A 16430-nucleotide genomic window follows, 5' to 3' on the forward strand; every position below is an offset into this window, starting at 1 on the left:
AAGTGCTGCCTCAGCACATTTACATCTTCCACAACTCCCCTTTTTGCAACCACAGTGGAGGAGGTCGCGACATGCCAGGCTTGCTTCTGGTAGTCTGGTCCAGTGAACTTCCCATCCATCTGTCAGAATCAGAATCAACTTTGTTGTCACATGACACATTTTACAGGTGTAAACAAGTGGGTTAAATTATCCATCCATTCATTCATTCATTCTGTGTCCTTCCTCTTCCACCCTCAGTCACCTGGGGAGGGGAGTTCAGGGACTGCAACCATAGCCTTTCCCCAGCAGTGACCAGCTTGGGAGGCTGCCCTCTTTGTATGTTGTGCTGCTTGTGTTGGGGGGGAGTCCACCAATCGTTCTACCTTTTTGGGTGAACAGCTGCTTCCGTGGTATGTAACACAAGTTGCCAGGAAGGAGAACAGCTCAGCTTTGTTCTCATCAATTCGTAGATACTCCGGCCAATTCCCAGGAATGGCACTCGATGGCTCAATGTGTCAACGAATTCTCTTCCCTCTCTTGCTGCATGTTTCAGCCTTCAGCGTTTCTAGTTAACCAGACAATACCCCACAAAATTTCCCATCAAGAGAAAAAAAACCTGCCTCTAATTGGCTGGCCTCCAGTCCAAGAAAAATCCAAGTCTCAACAAGAAAATATCATCCCTGAAGAATGACTGTTCCTTGTTCTCGAGGCTCAACATTGTATCACAGACATGTGATGGAAATCTGGTTGAGTTCTTTGAGCATGAAAACCAGGCATGTCCACCAGCACTGTCACAAATGGACAGGCTGAGCCAGTGGGAATGGATGCATTTTCATGTGAAGGAACCAGGTCCATCAAACAGCCCACCAAGTCCGACTTGGTACCAGTTCTCAGCCTGTCCATTTGTGACAGTGCTGGTGGACATGCCTGGTTTTCATGCTCAAAGAATTGATCCAGATTTCCATCACATGTCTGTGATACAATGTTGAGCCTCGAGAACAAGGAACAGTCATTCTTCAGGGATGATATTTTCTTGTTGAGACTTGGATTTTTCTTGGACTGGAGGCCAGCCAATTAGAGGCAGGTTTTTTTTCTCTTGATGGGAAATTTTGTGGGGTATTGTCTGGTTAACTAGAAACGCTGAAGGCTGAAACATGCAGCAAGAGAGGGAAGAGAATTCGTTGACACATTGAGCCATCGAGTGCCATTCCTGGGAATTGGCCGGAGTATCTATGAATTGATGAGAACAAAGCTGAGCTGTTCTCCTTCCTGGCAACTTGTGTTACATACCACGGAAGCAGCTGTTCACCCAAAAAGGTAGAACGGTTGGTGGACTCCCCCCCAACACAAGCAGCACAACATACAAAAAAGGCAGCCTACCAAGCTGGTCACTGCTGGGGACAGGCTATGGTTGCAGTCCCTGAACTCCCCTCCCCAGGTGACTGGGGGTGGAAGAGGAAGGACACAGAATGAATGAATGAATAAATGAATAATTTAACCCACTTGTTTACACCTGTAAAATGTGTCATGTGACAACAAAGTTGATTCTGATTCTGACAGATGGATGGGAAGTTCACTGGACCAGACTACCAGAAGCAAGCCTGGCATGTCGCGACCTCCTCCACTGTGGTTGCAAAAAGGGGAGTTGTGGAAGATGCAAATGTGCTGAGGCAGCACTTCAGTGCACTGCCCTTTGCTACTGTGGTGGACTGTGTCATCATACACAACTTTGTGTTGTCACACTTTCTTTCCTCTTTGGCTTTATTAAAAATGCCTTTAGGCTAAATGGTATCCTGTTTCTGTACTGCTGTATAGTTCCACTTTGGCCATTGCCATAACACACATGCATTTCATGGCATATCTGTCAACATCTTAGAAAACATGTACAGTACTCTACCGAAATACATATTTTGATGGTTTTTTCTATTATTTAATTAACTGAATGCTGGAAATATGTAGTTAGGAAGTTACTAGCATGTTGTAGTACCACTGTATTCCTCATCCTTGAAAATGTAGGATTAGCCACCAGGATCAAGATCCTAGGTGGTCTAGAACCTGAGTTACAGGTAAAATCACAGCAGGTGGCAGCCATTTTGAAAAATGGTTGCCATGGTTATCACGGGACAAATCTGCAATGGCCCTATAGCCAGAAATGATCCTTAGGGCATGCTCTAACAGTGTGCCAAATTTCATGCTTGTATCGTGAAGTGCACGATTTTTCGCATAGCCGCCGGACTATATGGTCTGTCTGTAGACTGGGACATTGAACAGTTCCTTAAAAGGAAACAAGGTAATATTGTCAGTAATTATTTCTTACTCAGTGTTTTCACTACAGTACAAAATATCTACAACTTAACTGCAACACAAAATCTTCACATACCTCAATGGGCCTGTAGATGGCCCTGCCTTCTATCCAGTCCATGGTTGTGGTTTTGCTGCAGGACAATTCAAATGTACAGCAGCAACAAAAACAAATCAATATCCAACAAAATGATCATAACTGCAGAGCAGTCAAAAGAGCAGCCAAACGCGGTTGATCCGTTAGGCACAAGGGAAGCAGTGAAGTTTGCTGTGCGTTGCCACAGGAGACAGAACGGACCTGTTGTTGAGTCACAGGCAGTAGAACTCGGCTCTTTATGACACACAGATTCTGTTTGGTTCTGCTGCTCAGGCTGAGATCAGCAGAGAAAATGTCTGGGCAACTTGAGCGACAGAGATCAAGTAGGAATCACAGAGCAAAGTCTTTTTACCAGACAACATGTTAGCAGATGTTTACAGCTGTGTTTTGACTTGGCCAGTGTGTTGGCAGGTTCTTAACTGTGATACACTGTGGCAGGTAACACAGGCCAGGTACACACACAAGCAACATTGTGAAGGTTTGGAGATAGGAATTACTGATTCTAACGGAGGGGGGAATTGTAAAATGGGCCAAAATCAATGTAGAAGCCATTATGGCTATGAGTAATTAGTGTAATTTAAAAATAAATAAAAAAATAAATAAACTATTTATATTTCCTGAAAATGCTGCCCATATATCAAGGCCAATGTTGTTTCTCTTTGATGTATCAACATTAAACTGAATAGATGTATGCTTTTTTTGTATTCTTTTTTCCAGTTTTTTTTTTTTTTTTTTTAACCCTATAAAGCCTGAACTATGAAAGAATTGGCAGAAATTTCCAATTTTTTGAAACTGAACCCTTTATTTAGTCCTATAACAATATATATATATATATATATATATATATATATATATATATATATATATATATATATATATATATATAAATAAAAAAAATATGTTATTACACGACCTTTCTGGTGTATGATATATGATATGTACTTGAAGTGCCAATGGTATGGTCCAGGGTGAACAGGGGAAGTGTTCAAAGGTATACAACAGTATTTTTGTCAAGTATTGATGAAACTGAAAACAAAAAACGGAATTGAAAATGTGTATCATATATGATACAAATGGCTTTATAGGGTTAAGTCAGTCATCAGTCATGTTCTACCTCCAGTATTGTGCTTAAATGGGGGTGGACATAAAGTGCGGGCCAAGTCAGGTGCACTGCAGGACCGCCTCTTCCTTGAGCACCTTTTTTTTCCCTTTCTCCCTTTCCACACCTTTACTCTTTTTTCCCTGGATTTGGGGAATTAATGTATTAACTTCAATTCAATCATGCAACCTTTTCTTCCACCTCCTCTCCTCTCCTCCATAGTCAGAGGCTGTGTCCAAAATCACTCCCTAATCACTATATAGTGCACTATATGGTGATTACGCCATTTTGTAGGGGTGTCCGAATGTTTAGTGATTGTTAATGTTCACTATATAGTCCACTGGATGTATCCCACAATCCACCACGAAATGTAGTGAACATCCGATGGTCACTAACCAGGCAATATATCCCGTCATGCATTGCAGACAAGCAGTCGTGAAGGAAAAATGAGTTCACTATATAGTCCACTACATTGAATTCCCTATATAGCGAGTAGGGAGTAGTGAATGAGTGAGTGATTTTGGACACAGTCAGACACACACACGCGAGTCACGACACCCCCTCCCCAACATACTGCCTGTGTTTACAACGTACTCAGACTGTTGGGGCGGATGTTAATCAAAACAAACCAATCACGTCTTGATCTCTTCACAGGTTGCTGGCCTCTGATTGGCCTGGCCTATTGCTCTGACTTAAAAAAAAAAAAGTCAGGCTGGACGGACCAGACTGGCCTGACAGCTGATTGGCTTGGCCGGCTACATGTCTAAAAAAAAAAAAAAGAAAAAGAAAAAGAAAAAAAAAGTAGTAGTAGTAGTCAGAACAATGATAGCAAGAATAGTAAGAGGAGGAAGATGGAAGAGAAGAGAGCACCATGAAACCATGTGGGAGGTTGAGGGGGGAAAAAAATCACTATTTGGTGAAGATGTTAACAACTCATGCAGGGCTTTCACACCTGCCTCATTTGGTCTGGATGTTTGAACTTATCAGTTTGATCCAACCCAAAATTACAGGTGTGGAACCTCTCCCGGACCAAATAGGCCAACCTTGGTCAGACTAAAAGAGGTGGTCTCAGTCTGGGGAAAACAACATCATTTGCTTTTAGTGTGAAAACATTTTTTGGATGTTTTGGACTTTCAGACCAATCACAGGAAGCCTGGCTGGCTATCCTCAGAATTTGAAAAAGGAGAGATATGGGCTGTGGTAGCATTCAAGTGTGAAAAGGCCCATAGACATCTCAAACGTGACCTGAATACACACCACTCTTTGTAAGATGTCAAAAGCCAAAAAGCTTAGAAATCACTGGTTTTTAACAACCACTGCTGTTTAGCAATGTGCTGTCCCCAGGAAATGACTTCACATGATTTCTACTCTCTGTAAAATATAGTATAGTATAGTAGTACTGAATTTCCCCCTGTGGGACAAATAAAGTATGACTGATTGATTGATTGTATCTTAAATAATGATAGTGATCATCCTGCACTAGTGGATGTACATTAAAGTTACAACCAATGAAACCTTCACAAATCTTTAAACTTCCTCTCTCATCCACCAATCCCTTTGAATAAAACTATGTTTCTCTTACAAACTGAGATCTATGTTGGTTTCCTCTTGTCAGTGATGCTTCCCTGCACCCAGAGGCGGTCCTGGCTAGTTTTGCGCCCTGGGCGAACCATCCCCCACCCCCCCCCACCACATCAGGCCTATCATTTGTTAACATCCTATTAACTAAGAATAACACACTAGAAATTACTCATAAAGCTATATCACATATAGCTTACAAAATTTCATGTCAGTGTATAGGAAGTTATTTAGGTTACCATAGACCCACGTATAGCAAAAAAAAATAAAAATTCCACAGTCAGGACGTATTGTTTACCAAATCCACAGACTAACAGGCCAATGTGAACTTGCACTTGCTGTGTTGCAAACACAAACTAACCTATGGGTGAAATTAATTCCATGACATGATGCCTAAAATTTTAATAGTTGCTAGTTCAGCAAAACTAAAAACCAAAAAAAAAAAAAAAAAAAAAAAAAAAAATTCTGTGGCTAAGTGGCAACATATTAGCAAGAGGCTAATAAATAGGGTATAGGCTACTGTTTCATTACATGCACAATTAACGTCACGCATAGAGACTTGCATACCTTTATCTTTTGAACGTTTCTCCTCTTCTTCTCTCCTTCTCTTTCTGAACTGGGCACCTGATGTTTTTTTTGGCCTTTTGTCCATGATACTCCATTGACTTTTTGTTGTTGTTGTTGTTGTTTGGCATTTTCACATAACCCAATAAATTACATGTAGCTATAAGGGGTCTATATTAATTTTATGAATGAAATACAATTTATTTGGAAGCAGCAGTTTGTGTTGTTTGGCCTGGGATCTTTCATATAAGAGGTTAGTCTATCCCCCGCCCCCCTCCCCTTTGCTTTTCCTGAGACTCACAACCTGTGCACAGCCTCTGCAGTCGCAAGTTGATCCCCCGCGCCCCCCTCCCCCTTGCCTTTTCTTCTGACACACACGACCTGTATACATGACTCTCAGCAGCAAGTTGACGTGATAGTAGGGGCGCCTCAGCGCCCACTGCACCAACTTGACATGGAAATGAGCGATATTAGTCTAGAAACGATTTTTTTTTTTTTTTTCTTTGCGGACGCACTTTTTTTTTTTTTTTTTTTTTTTGGACGGCGCTTGTGCGCCCCCAAGTAGATTGCGCCCTGGGCGGTTGCCCACATTGCCCATAGGAAAAACCGTCCCTGCCTGCACCATATTCCGCCCAACAGGAACTGCATAAAGTCAAGAAAGTAAAAGTCCATTTTATTCCATTAGTGTCAAATCCTAATCTGAAAAGTTACCAAAGCTGTCATATGAATGTAGTGGAGCAGAAAGTGTAATATTACCCTCTGAAATGTAGTGGAATGGAAGTGTAAAGTAGCAGAAAATGGAAATACTTAAGTAAGAACAAATACCTTAAAACTGTACTTCAGCACAGCACTTGAATAAGTATACCAGGTTTCCACCACTGATGTACACACGCTGAAAACTGAAGCTGACGGCTCTTTAACTTCATAGTTATTGTTTATTTCAGATCCAATTTGCGGGAACACTGAGCTAAAACAAAAAGTGTGCAACAGTCCAAATACTTCTGGACTGCACTGTATATAATATAGAACATGTGGTTGGTGGCTATGTATATCCCACCTCATATCAAGAAACCACTGAAAGGTCAAACAGTGAACCTGATGCAAAAAAACAAAACAAAACAAAACAAAACAAAAAAACAATCACAAAAACTGATAGTATATTGTTAATAGAGCATAGTACCCTGGTTGTGATGGTGTTACAGTGATGTCAAACATCACACCAACACGCTGGATGTCTGTCCACTCACATTGTCCACAACACTAAAGCAGCTGGGTTACACACACATTCCATTAACCCCCGGCTGGCTGACAACTTAAAATATTCTTTGGCAAAGAGTTTGACTTCAAATAAGATATGACAGAGAGAGAGGGGGAGAGAGAGAGAGAGAGGGAGAGAGAGAGAGAGAGAGAGAGAGAGAGAGAGAGAGAGATTATTAATGCAGAAAAAAGGAATGTCATTCAAAATCATCCTTAAATACAGCAACATCTTTCAGATGAAAACCTTGTTTCTCCAAAATGAATTATTTTCAACTTGCCTGCTGTTTATTTTTCAATGTATCAAATGGCTTTGAAAACACTTACATAAATTCAAGGACTGTAGCGTTTTCTAATCCCATAATTGAATTCCTCAGTTCTTCAATTAAAGATAAAACATGAAAATCACAGAAAGTGGAGTAACAAACAGCAATAAGATGCCCAGAAATTGTGGGTATTTCCAAAAGCAGGACGGTCATATTACCCAGATAACTTCAAAAAATGTTATAATATCTTCTGAAATTATGTTTATTACTACTAATTAACATTTCAGAGGCCCCAGTCATATTTCTAACCCTTATACTTGAATGATTCTAAAGAGGTGTAATGCTCATGAAAAAAAAAAAAAAAACTGTTGGTGTTTTTTTTTTTTTTTTTTTTTAATTAACAAGATAATTATCTCAGAATTCTGAGGAAAGTTATCATGGAAAAACCATTTCTAAACCCCCATAAACCATTTCTCAGAATTCTGAGATAATTGTGTTTTTAATTGAGAAAAAAAACAAAAACAAAAACAGAGCATTTGATCCCCATATTGTTTTCTCAGAATTAAGTACATATTTTGGTAATTCATAAAAACAGCAGATTTTTCCCTCGGGAAAATTTGTCTCAGATTTCTGAAATAATTATCTAGCTAATACTGAAAAACAGGCAGATTTTTTTTTTCTTCAAGTGAATGCATAATGCCTCTGTATAGGAGTCAGAGATCACCAAATTGTAACACAATCCTTCTCAGAGTTATCTGGCAAAGTTTCTAACCCTTTGTGATCCACCTCCCCCCTCTCCCCCTTTCCCCCATTATTCCCTATTATGGTATTAGCTTATGCTTCACAGTGGAAATTGTTTGATTTTCAGAGGCTTAAATATCATTCCAGTTGCATTTCGACCCGTCTATCACACCCTATTGTCAGTTAAAATTGTCATTGCTCTGACTTCAATTTAGTCATATACTAAAATAAACCTGATTGGACTATATATTTGCTATGACTCTCAGAACACTGCTAGCACACAGCTGAATGCATTGCACAGCCTTACTATTGAAATCAACACACAAACACTGAACCATAGACAAGAGAGGATAACCTAAGCCTTGATTTACAGTGGACACAAGTCTGTTGTTTATCATTTGTTTCCCTTTCAGTGCTTTCTGTCATGGTTGCTTGGAGCAATTCTTCACATGAGCAAACTATAATTTGAACATAAACATTCATGTGTTTAATGTTTATATGAATCCAGTGCAAATGTCCATTGATTCTGGTATGCAGGCCATTTTCCTTATGTGTCCTTTTAACCTTTGAACACTCTTTGAGCTGGGAGACATTTGAGGCTGAGGATACCAGTAGCCATGTCGACTACTGAGCACAGTATTCAGGTTCAGTCCTGTCTGTCATCAGTTGGTTGGTCAGTCAACAGCAGTAGAATTGCGAGCACAGCAGGCCGGGGTTCGGATGGAGCTCATCATCCTGCTCCTCTTTCTCTGGCAGCGGGTTTTACCGCTCTGCCAGGAGGTGTTGGTGTCCTGGCGGGTGAGTTTGGTGGCTCGACTTGCCGTCTCCTTGATCTGCAGCTCCAGGTGCTTCTGAATAGCCAGGCCCAGCTCCTCAGGATCCAAAGAGGCCCCGTACACCTCCCACGTCATCCCTTCTGCATCCCACTTCACCTCTTTCACCGGGGTCTTCTGGGCTCCACCCTGCCGGCTGCCACCATCAGCCTCCATGGATGTGCTCTGGTTACATGTCGCCTCGCTTCCGTTCTCCTCCACTAAGCAGATCTGAGGGAACACATGGGGCTGGAGTTGGAGGGGAGCAGGCTCTGAGATAGTCCGGCTTGTCTGCACCCCAACATCCCTCAGCTCTTTGTGGGCTGTCATAGTTCCCATGTCCCTGGTGGTGGTGGTGGTGGTCCTGCCGACAGGGCTGCTACAGCACTCCTCTACCCCGCTGTGCTTCTGGGTTTGCAGCATGCCACCAGGGTGAAGAGAGCTGATCCAAGAGCAACTGAGGTTGCAGCAGCGAAGCAGACGTTTGGCATCCAGGCCCGTCTCGCTGACGGATGACATCAGGCGAGGCAGGGCGATCATGTTTGTCGTTGAATGAGGTAGCACGGCACACTGGACCCTGCAGCCAGCCTCCATGCTTGCCATGTGCGGCAGCAGCTGGGCAGGGGCTGGGATGGGTTGAGGGTGGCAGTAGGCGGCAAATGTATCCTCCAGATTGCCATGGTGGATGTAAGAGTCGCAGCAAAGTGCCTCTTTGCATTGAGGGTGACGGCAGCCCTCTCCTTCGAAATCTCCGACTTTGTTGGCAGCCTGGACTGCACAAGGGTGGACACAGCTACCCTGAGGCTGCTGCGTTGGACTGCCTCCTCCGCTGTTTGGCCCTCGGCAAGCCGTGGTCACGATGTTGCAGTGCTGCAGCTGCATGGGTTGCTTACAGGCTAGTATGGAGTGACCCTGAGCCTCTTGGATACTGTAATCTCCCCCATAAGCAAGCCCACAAGCCTCACTATGTGAAGCCTGGGGGCCTTGTTTAACAAGAGGAATGCTATCTGAATGACTCCTCTGAACAGGCAGGGATGCTGGCTGTAGTCTCTGTACCGTTCTTCTGCTAGCTTGGGGGCTGTGACTGGTTACACTCACCTCTTCCTCATGATGATGTGGGGTTGTATAGGGTTCAGCTATGCTGTGGGGGCGGACCAAAGTCCGGGGAGATGCACAGCGTTCAGGTGGGTGTCCTGAGACACTGTTTTGGAGGGTTGGCACTGCAACCTGTACACCATTCTCTCCACTGACCCTCTGACTGTCAGTTTGTCTGATGGGATGTTCATTAGAAGTCTTACTGATGGCCTGCTTGAGGCCCTCCTGGCAGATATGACCTGGTTCTTTGGGCAGATCTGTGTTTTGAGAAGATGTCAGCACCTCCACAGAGCTCTTGGAAGTGGGCACGATGGGCTTAGTGGAGAGGGCCGAATCAGATGAGACAGCCCCCCCTGGTGTGTACAGCACTGACGCGGGATGCCCACCCTCTGCCATGGAAGACCTTAAAGAACAGACACAGCATTATAGGACGATACCAGTGATTTTAATGTTTGGCCTATTTACTGTAATTTTCTGACATTTTACATTGCAACAAACCATTCTGAAAATCATGCAGGGGGACTAACGATTTTGCAACTTATAATGAAAATTAGTCAAATTTTTGGTTGAAACATCCACCTGATAATGTTCTGCCTCTGTGTCTAACAATGCCATCAACATTCATAAACCACAGAAATGATATTGTGAATATCATATTGTGTAAAACAAATATTCCATGGGGACTATTTTAGACAGTATCCCTCCACCCAATTTCAAGTCATCAAAACACAACAGTGTTGCTGCTTTTTGGAAAACTAATGTGGACGACTTTATTACAGTGATGGAATACTGCTGTGAAGAAAGTCTGAAGTCTCTGAAAGCTCATTTTTCTATCGTAGTGGAATGAAAGGAAAACAATGGCTGGATACAAGAGAGGTAAAATGATATCTGACTTCTAAAAAATGACTGCTTGCTTTGGGAAAAGATTCACAGAAACGTCACGTATATACATTTTGTCAATATATAGGCTAAACATGCAAATTCACTGGGATGGTCCTGTAAATGTGGAACATGTTGGTTAGAGCCCTCAAAGGAAGAAGAGAAGTTATTTCAGGTGGATTGTCAAACAGCCACAGTACCTATGAGGATTAAGTGCACAGTAGCATTTCTGTAAGCTTTCCTCTTTGTCTTCACATGAGCCTGAGCACAGGATGGAACTGTGCCCACATCACTCCCAAACCATGGAGATACTGGTCGATTTTGGCTCCATCAATGATCCAGCTCTTAACTCCAGAGGGAAACTCCAGTCTGGAAACACTTCACATACAATGTGCCTTTATTTCTGATCAGTGTCATTTGTAGTATGTAGGTGTACAACCATGTCCAGAGATCAAATGTATTTTTCCAAGACCAGTGTTGACCAATGCTGCCATCAGGAGGTCATGACAGTGTGGATACCTGACAGAAAATGACACTGAATCCACATTTTTGCCAAGATTTGGGCTTTTAAAGGCTGTGGTCTTAAACTTTTGACCAGCTGATGAACAGCCTATTTCAGTTTAATGGTTGTTTGCAATAAATTGCTTACTCAAATTTTTTTTTGTCCCACTCCCATTTCTTCTTTTTGCATTTTGAAGCTCTACTTAGAACCTTCTTAAGATCCAACAGTGCAAAATGTAAATTCTTGCAATTTCTCAACTGGTCTTAAAATTTTGATCAGGAGTGTATATGGGTACATGTGACTAACCTTCACTACTCAACTGAGACTATTGTATGTGTATATAATGATAATTAAAAAAAAAAAAAAAAAAAAAGAGAGAGAGAGAGAGAGAGAACCTTGTCAGTTTGTTGGACATTGCTTTGAATACTTATGAACTGTCTTATGGATTTATGAACTCATCTGCACAGTGCAGACTGGGAATACCTCTGATCTTCTTACCTGCAGTTTCACAGCTTGACCACTCTTTTAGATTGAAGCTTTCTTCAAGATGTGATCTATCAAGTGTTTTCGGCGCTCCAAATGTTTAACTGGTGTAATCACAGAGTAGTATTATACCGTTATGTAACAACATCAACAATAAAGTGCTGTCAAACACCTCATCAAAAACTGCATTATTCATTTACAGAAATGACTACAGCAACTTTTTGAAACAAACAACTTGATGTGGGTGCAGTGTTGACTGATATGAAACTCCATACTATAGAAATTCCTTCTCTCTCCATTTCCAACTTCCTTCCATCCCTCCTCACTTTTTGCCCCAAGCCACTTTCCCATCTTCCAAACTGGTTTGCTTTTCCTCTCTCCATTACAGGCTGGTATATGACGGCTTCTGTAAGCTCATATTTTTCACTCATGTGGGTCTGGGAAGGAGAAGAGTGTAACCATTATGTCATACTCTGCAGAATCAACCACGTCAGACCAGCAAACGGACATAGAGAAGAAAGGATTCCACCCACACAGTGTGGGCTTCTGCTGCTGCCTTAACACCATTTAAACAGCACATGCAATCACTCAGCTGAAACAAAGACCAAAATAAAGAAAGATGTCAAATTCTTTTTAAGATGATTTGCATCACCACTATATGTGGCGTGTACTACATTTTCAAAGGACACACTAGGACAAATGGAAATTGACATAAAATGAGCCATTATTAAAAGGTGTCGGGGTGAATGTAACAAATTACTCATTTTACTGTAATTGAGTAGCTTTTTTGCGCACTTGTACTTTTTTGCATATTTTTACAGTTAGTAATTTAACTTAAAGGCAGACTTTGCAGTTTCAAAAGGGAGGGCACCTCACCTTGTTATGATGTGGTACAGAAAGACAAATACCTCTCAATTCTCAAAAGAATAGAGCTTAGAAATGCCTCACAATGCCAGGACAACTCTATTACCCAATCATAACCCAAAATATAAGAGCATTTCACTGCACTGTTCATGTTTGTGCAAACATTTGATATTAATACACTCAATTCAAAACATGCATTTAAAAACGTTCCATTAATCCTCTGGGTTATCAGTGTTGGCATGAACCTGAGGGTTTTCTCCTTCCTCAGCCTCATCCCTAACATTGGTAAACAAAATGATGTGCCCTCCCATTTGAAAGTGCACAGTCTGTCTTTAAAAGGTAACTCAGCACGAGCTTTAAACTTGTGCTGCAGTGCTCTCCAGGCCCTGCAACTTTCAGGCATGTTGCACTTCTTGCCACACCCAATCAGTGATGTGGCCTCAGGCACTTTGCCATTGACAGCTAGTCTGATACTCAGACTGAGTGACCGTTACGTTTCCTAGCTGTTAGCTGTTTTTCTGTGGGCGGAGGGATTTGATCCTCCTAACCAATCAATAGTGACTGACATGTCCCACTGCTGTCACAGAGCTTTCAGTCCACACATCAGCTGCTTTAGTCACTTTACAGCACTATTGCAAATCTGTCTGAGCAACTTTAGCCACCTACAAAAATGTCCGTCAGTTTTGATGCTTTGTGCCCTTTATGCCAAGTCAATGTGAAGGTTAAAGGTGTTGTAACAGATGTAAGAGCTTTATATTGCCAAAGTTGGTCTAATTCTAGCCCTGGTCCAGCGAGTAAGTTTCCATGGCTAGCCTGTTGTTGGCCTAGCATCACCAGAATGATCAGAATAAGCTGACTGAGAGCAATGGAGCTCCAATCCTCCCTCACAGCTTAGGCAACTATAACATCTTGAAACATAATCAATGAAGTTGATGAAGCAGTTTTTTGCTAAATTATGATGAAAGTAAAAAATGGGACAATCAACCCCATTCTCGCCTAGCAGAGAGCAGCACTCCCAGCTGTTTGGAGGTACATAAAGCTATCAAGTGGAATAAAGGATTAAATTATGAATACAATCAGTTGTCATACTTTAGTGACTAAAACTACAGGAATAAAGAACAGCCTGAAAATAATAATTAGTCCTTAAAGAGGTTGCTCATTGTCTCAACACTCATTTTCATATCACAGTGGAATGCATGATAACCAATGACTGAAGAAAGGGTAGGAAAAATGATATCAGAGCTCTAACATAGAATTGCTTGCTTTGGTAAACAGAAACATGAAGTATATAGATTTTGTAGATATGATGCTAAACATATAAAATCACTGGTCCGGTCCTGTGAGAGTGTTTGTGTATTGTGCTTCATGTCACATGACATTAGTGCTAATGAAAAGTTGCATTTAATTCAGTATAGACTGATGGCACAAATTTGATTACAGTCAAGATACAATTCCTCAGTGTGGTAGGTGTTTGAAATGTCTTCAGGGAGACTCTCCTGTACATGTGTGTGGGCTCTGAGGCTCCCAGGCTGTGTGTCTGTCAGGATGTGGGAACTGTGTGACACCCTGTTAGATGGCGATTCTTTTATTAGCTGTCGTTTTTAAAAAGTTGATGCTGACAACATTTTGTCAACATGGGTCATATATATACACGGGTGTAACAGTTCAATAAAGCCACAGTTGGGTTTGAATTGCGGTTCAGCTGTGGTTCAGTTTGGTTTGTACATGAGGCAGAAAGAAACACTACCATTTCCACTGTTCACTGTATTTCATTTTATTTGCAAAACTATATTTTTTTAATAACAATCTATGAAATCAACAAATATTCTGTTTAATTCAATAGTCTACTTCAGCTATTTAAAAAAAGGAAGAGAAATATTTTCAGCAGATTCATTAGTTCATCCGCTCAGTGTGTGGCTGAGAGGGAGTCACGGTCAGGTAACTCTCAGTTGCCCTGGAGCTCCAAATATCACAAGAATGGTTAGCAGTTTACACCCCAAATATCTATCTATCTATCTATCTATCTATCTATCTATCTATCTATCTATCTATCTGATGGACAGACAGACAGACAGACAGACTGGAGTTTCCCTCTGGAGTTAAGAGCTGGATCATTGATGGAGCCAAAATCGACCAGTATCTCCATGGTTTGGGAGTGATGTGGGCACAGTTCCATCCTGTGCTCAGGCAATGAAGACAAAGAGGAAAGCTTACAGAAATGCTGCTGTGCACTTAATCCTCATAGGTACTGGAGCTGTTTGACAATCCACCTGAAAGAACTTCTCTTCTTCCTTTGAGGGCTCTAACCAACATGTTCCACATTTACAGGACCATCTGACTTCAGACTGTCTTCACAGCAGTACTCCATCACCGTAATAAAGTCGTCCACATTAGTTCTCCAAAAAGCAGCAGCACAGAAAATAGTCCTCGTGGAAGCCATCACACAAATCAACACAAAATGTACACAGCAAATGATCAGTTTCATGCTTTATGAATGGTAATGACTTTGTTAGCTGAAGAAGCAGAACATTATAAGGCTGATGTTTCAAACCACAAATACTAGGGATTTTAAATGTATGTTGTGAAATATTTGATTTGACAAAATGGTTTGTTGCAATGTAAAATGTGGGTAAATTCTAGCAAAAGGGCCAAACATTCAAAAGCATTCTAAAATCACACGAATCCCAGCAGTGAGGTGATTTAAAGGACATTCAACTTTTGCTTTTGCCTTTGCTGACAGGCTTGAGCCCTGCGTCTCGGTCCTGACAGAATATACAAGAAGCAGTGCTGCGGATGCCAAGACCAGACTTTAATTTGGTTGTCAAATGACACAGGAGCCTCGGGAAGCGTGCAGAGGGAATATTCTCCAAAGAGAGACGGTGTGCACGAGGGCTGGGATGGCAGCGACTGCAGGTAATGAGTCATTCAGAGCCTGCATGCAGCTTTTCTCTGTTGGGTGCTAAAAGTATAAATGGATGATAGATGGACTGAACCCCCTTGAACCAGAAATCAACTTATACATTAGCCGTTTCAAAAGCACACATACACAGGGATTTGCACAATGGGATTTCCATGGCAAATGTATGCACATACACACAGTCCGAGTGGTTCCCATCCTCTAAACCTCCATTTTTTTCAAAAAATATTTTTCAGCGGCCAGCTTACCTTTTCCAATAAGCTGATGGTTTGAGGTTGTGTCTTCCTCTTTCCCTCGGTCAGGGGCTGGGAGCGGGCACTGCTTCCTGAGGAACCCTCGCCCTCCTCCTCACATCTACAGGTGACCTCCTCTCATTCTCTCCTCAAGAATACTCTGCTCACCATATCCGCTCTCCCGTCTCCTCCGTAACCTCCTCTTCCTTCCCTCCTCTCTTTCCAACCCCCCAGCCGTGCACAAGATGGAGACCTTGAGATAATCCCCTCCTACATCTGATTACAAATGTGAGGCTGCAATCTTCAAATCCCCACTTCGGAACAGTGAGGAGTTTGCTGGTGGTTGGCTTATTTAGCTGTGGTGGGAAACAGGCAGAGGGGGGAGGGGGAATTGAAATAAGAGGGGATTGTCAGATGGCAAGCATCGCTGTCCCTCCACCAGGGAGGGAGAGAGAGAGAGAGAGGTGGAGAGAGAGAGGAGGGGAGGAGGGAAGTGCTTCAATGAATGTGTGCTCTAGAGACAAATAAAACAAGGAAAATGTCACCGCTTCTTTTTTCTGGGTTCGACGTTTCATCTCTGTCCTTGTGTGTGTGCACATGGAAACACACACACACACACACACACACACACACACACCTCCACCTCCACTCTGACCTTACCTAGTGCTTTGGTTCAACACTCTCTCTTTCTCTCTCCCTCTCTCCCCCCACACACTCTCCATCACTGTATCCCTGTTGCTATGGAAACTGCAATACTCAATGGGAC

General features: G+C 42.1%; 1 protein-coding gene across 1 annotated transcript; it reads right to left on the bottom strand.

Moving 5' to 3' along the window:
* Window positions 1-7110: 7110 nt before the first annotated feature.
* On the bottom strand, window positions 7111-16024 carry si:dkey-191g9.7 (uncharacterized). The gene is made up of 2 exons (XM_030069952.1): window positions 15680-16024; window positions 7111-10189 (listed from the first exon to the last, which is right to left on the bottom strand). Exon 2 carries the CDS (start codon window positions 10180-10182, stop codon window positions 8554-8556), a length of 1629 nt encoding a protein of 542 aa, XP_029925812.1. The 5' UTR covers window positions 10183-10189; window positions 15680-16024; the 3' UTR covers window positions 7111-8553.
* Between the last annotated feature and the right edge of the window lie 406 nt (window positions 16025-16430).

This window comes from Myripristis murdjan, chromosome 15 (genome assembly GCF_902150065.1).
Source record: "Myripristis murdjan chromosome 15, fMyrMur1.1, whole genome shotgun sequence".
Classification (NCBI taxonomy): Eukaryota; Metazoa; Chordata; class Actinopteri; order Holocentriformes; family Holocentridae; genus Myripristis; species Myripristis murdjan.

What these genes read in the sequence shown, in the direction of transcription:
- si:dkey-191g9.7 (XM_030069952.1), bottom strand. Translation starts at nt 10,182, where the DNA reads ATGGCAGAGGGTGGGCATCCCGCGTCAGTGCTGTACACACCAGGGGGG.